This window comes from Montipora foliosa, chromosome 3, assembly GCF_036669935.1.
Source record: "Montipora foliosa isolate CH-2021 chromosome 3, ASM3666993v2, whole genome shotgun sequence".
NCBI lineage: Eukaryota > Metazoa > Cnidaria > Anthozoa > Scleractinia > Acroporidae > Montipora > Montipora foliosa.
The window spans coordinates 43,832,763-43,835,262 of NC_090871.1; the positions used below are offsets into that span (position 1 = coordinate 43,832,763).

Consider the following 2,500-nt stretch of genomic DNA (forward strand, 5'->3'; position numbering starts at 1 on the left):
AAATAGGGCTCAGCCAAATAGGTAAAATGTACATTGTTTGTGCCCTTTTAAGGAATGCCCTTACATGCCTTTATGGTAATACCACTTCCCAGTATTTTGATTTGGATCCACCCATGTTGCAAGAATACTTTGCTTGATTTAATTATTGATATAATATGACAAAACTTTATTTAATCAACACAACTTCAGTATGTAAACTTATGGCACAACAAAATTGAATAAAGAACGAAATGGTTGTTTAAGTTTGATAAACCTCCATTAAAAGGAGTTTTTCTTAACAATACAATGAATTAATACATAAAAAAAAGCTGTAACAAATAAGATTATGGTATGATGTGGTAAACAATGGAAAATACTCCTGAGTGCAGGGATCTAACTTTTTTGGTTCATAAGTTTGTCAACAGCAGCCATGAGGATCTGAGATTGTTGCTGCTGCTGGTGGTTTATTAGCTCCATCATAGATTTCTGTTGATCAAGATAAGAAGCCAGCTTCTTCTCCTTCAATTCTTGCTGCTTTCGTCGTATTGCTAACTCTTCTTCTCTCAATGCCTTCTCGCTTTCAGCTTTCTCGCGTAGAAATGAGATTGTTTCATTGCCACTCTTTCTCTTTTTCTTCATATGGTTTTCCTGTTCTCCTTCCTCGACTGCTCTCTTCTGGGTTTCTCCTAACTTTTCTAACTTTTTGTTTATCAGTGTCCTCTTTCTCTTTAATCACTGCTTCATCAATCTCCTGGGAGGTGGAAGCGACTTCCTCCATTTCAATAATATCAGCCAGTGCTTGGTCCAATTCTGTAGGTTCAGATGACACTCCAGCTGACCTTTCTTCAGCATTCATCTTCTTCCTGTACCTCTTAATTAATATGTTGAGGTGATCCCGAACTGATCTTTTTGTTACAAAAAAACGCACACCACTTGTGCTATTCAGGTTGGTGCTAATTTCCTCCCACGGTTTTCCTCGTTCATTCGAATTTCTTTTTGCAGAAAATGGATTCACTGAGAGAACTTCCCTGCACAGCAGAATGTCATGCTCTTTTGTCCACATCTGGACCCCTGGAAAACCTGGCACTCTCTTAAAAAAGAAAAGCAAATTTTACTACAATAGCCTACATTTCAAGCTATATATCTTCAGAGTTAATGCAACTGAATTGAACAGCATTAGTTGCTGAGATTTTTATGTTTGATTTGCTGTAATATAACCCAAGCAAATTAAAATTCAACTACCACTTCATGACAAGTCAAACACCATTTCAATTGTAACAAGTTTCAAAAGTAGGTATAATTTTGTTCAAATTGTCCCAAAGAAAGCCATATATGTAAAATCCTGAACTTAACTGGTCTTTGATAGAGAGAAAAAATTAATGTCATGGAGGCTTTATAAATAGTGGCCAGTATTCTTTGCATTGTAGTGGAATGAAACTTGCATGGCAGCCTTAATTACGAGAGAAATAAATATATCACAGTACTTATCCAGAAAACAAACATCTCCGATATATCTATTCTCAAGCCGCGGAAACGGTGTAAGAGCAACCAGTAAATTACAAAGTCATGAATTTAATCAAAACATATATATCGAGACTTCAAAGGAAAAATCGCAGCGCTCGAAAACATTTAGGCTCGCTGTGAGAGTTTGACTACTGATAAAAACTACACTCTTCTTACATCAGTCGATCTATCACATGACATGATAAATTGATGCTCAACATGATAAATTTTTCCATCCCGTTAATAGGGAAAGTATGTGGAGTCCACTTACTCGGAACTGGAATCCATCGTCTATCTATGAAATAACAAGCACTGTTAACAATAGAACATCCAAAAGCACAGCGAAAACGGCGAAAGAAATGAATAATTTGAGCTCCAAAAACGAAAAAATACTCACGTTTTACGTACGACGCGAAATAAAAAAAATGGCGTACTCACTAAATGTGAAACGCCATCCCATTCACACACAGACATGCGCAGTGACATTATCAGGCGAAAACGAACTTCCGGTGGCATCCTAGACAGATGACGTCCTCAAATCTTAAGGTCCCTATTTAATGTGACTCTGTTTGAAATGCACGTGACGTTTTTAAAAGGCGCTGCTCTCAACACTGACGTCCGCCATTGTAAGAGTTTAGTCCGTGAACTCGTTTGACCTTTCAAGACCAGCTTTTTGGCTTTAATTAACTATCATTTAGTCTCCTCCCCTTTCTTTTCATTTACGAAGGAATTTTCATCATGTTATTTGCTCTACAATTTAATACCATTGAGACACTAATGCAACATGGCGTCCTAACAGTTGTATCAAAGTTGAAAACCTGCCTTATTTTTAACCAGATGAACGCCTAAAATTCACGATAACATGGCAAAAAGCAGTTAAATGTTAAAGCAAGCACTAATTGTGTTTGTTTTTCAAAGGCACTGTAAACGCTAAGAAAATAGTCGTCTTTCCAATTTAAGACCACGCCCAGAATTTTCAGACGATCATAGACAAAAGTGGTTGGGAAGGTTATGTAAA

At 36.9% G+C, this 2,500-nt stretch overlaps 1 protein-coding gene across 1 annotated transcript in view; it reads left to right on the forward strand.

The window, feature by feature from the left end:
- The window catches only part of LOC137994872 (uncharacterized), a 1,437-nt gene extending 1,300 nt beyond the window's left edge, over positions 1 to 137 (forward strand). The window contains exon 2 of the mRNA XM_068840461.1: positions 1 to 137. This exon is cut by the window's left edge and continues 276 nt beyond it. Within this exon, the coding sequence (XP_068696562.1) occupies positions 1 to 137 (137 nt within the window).
- Positions 138 to 2,500: the final 2,363 nt, after the last annotated feature.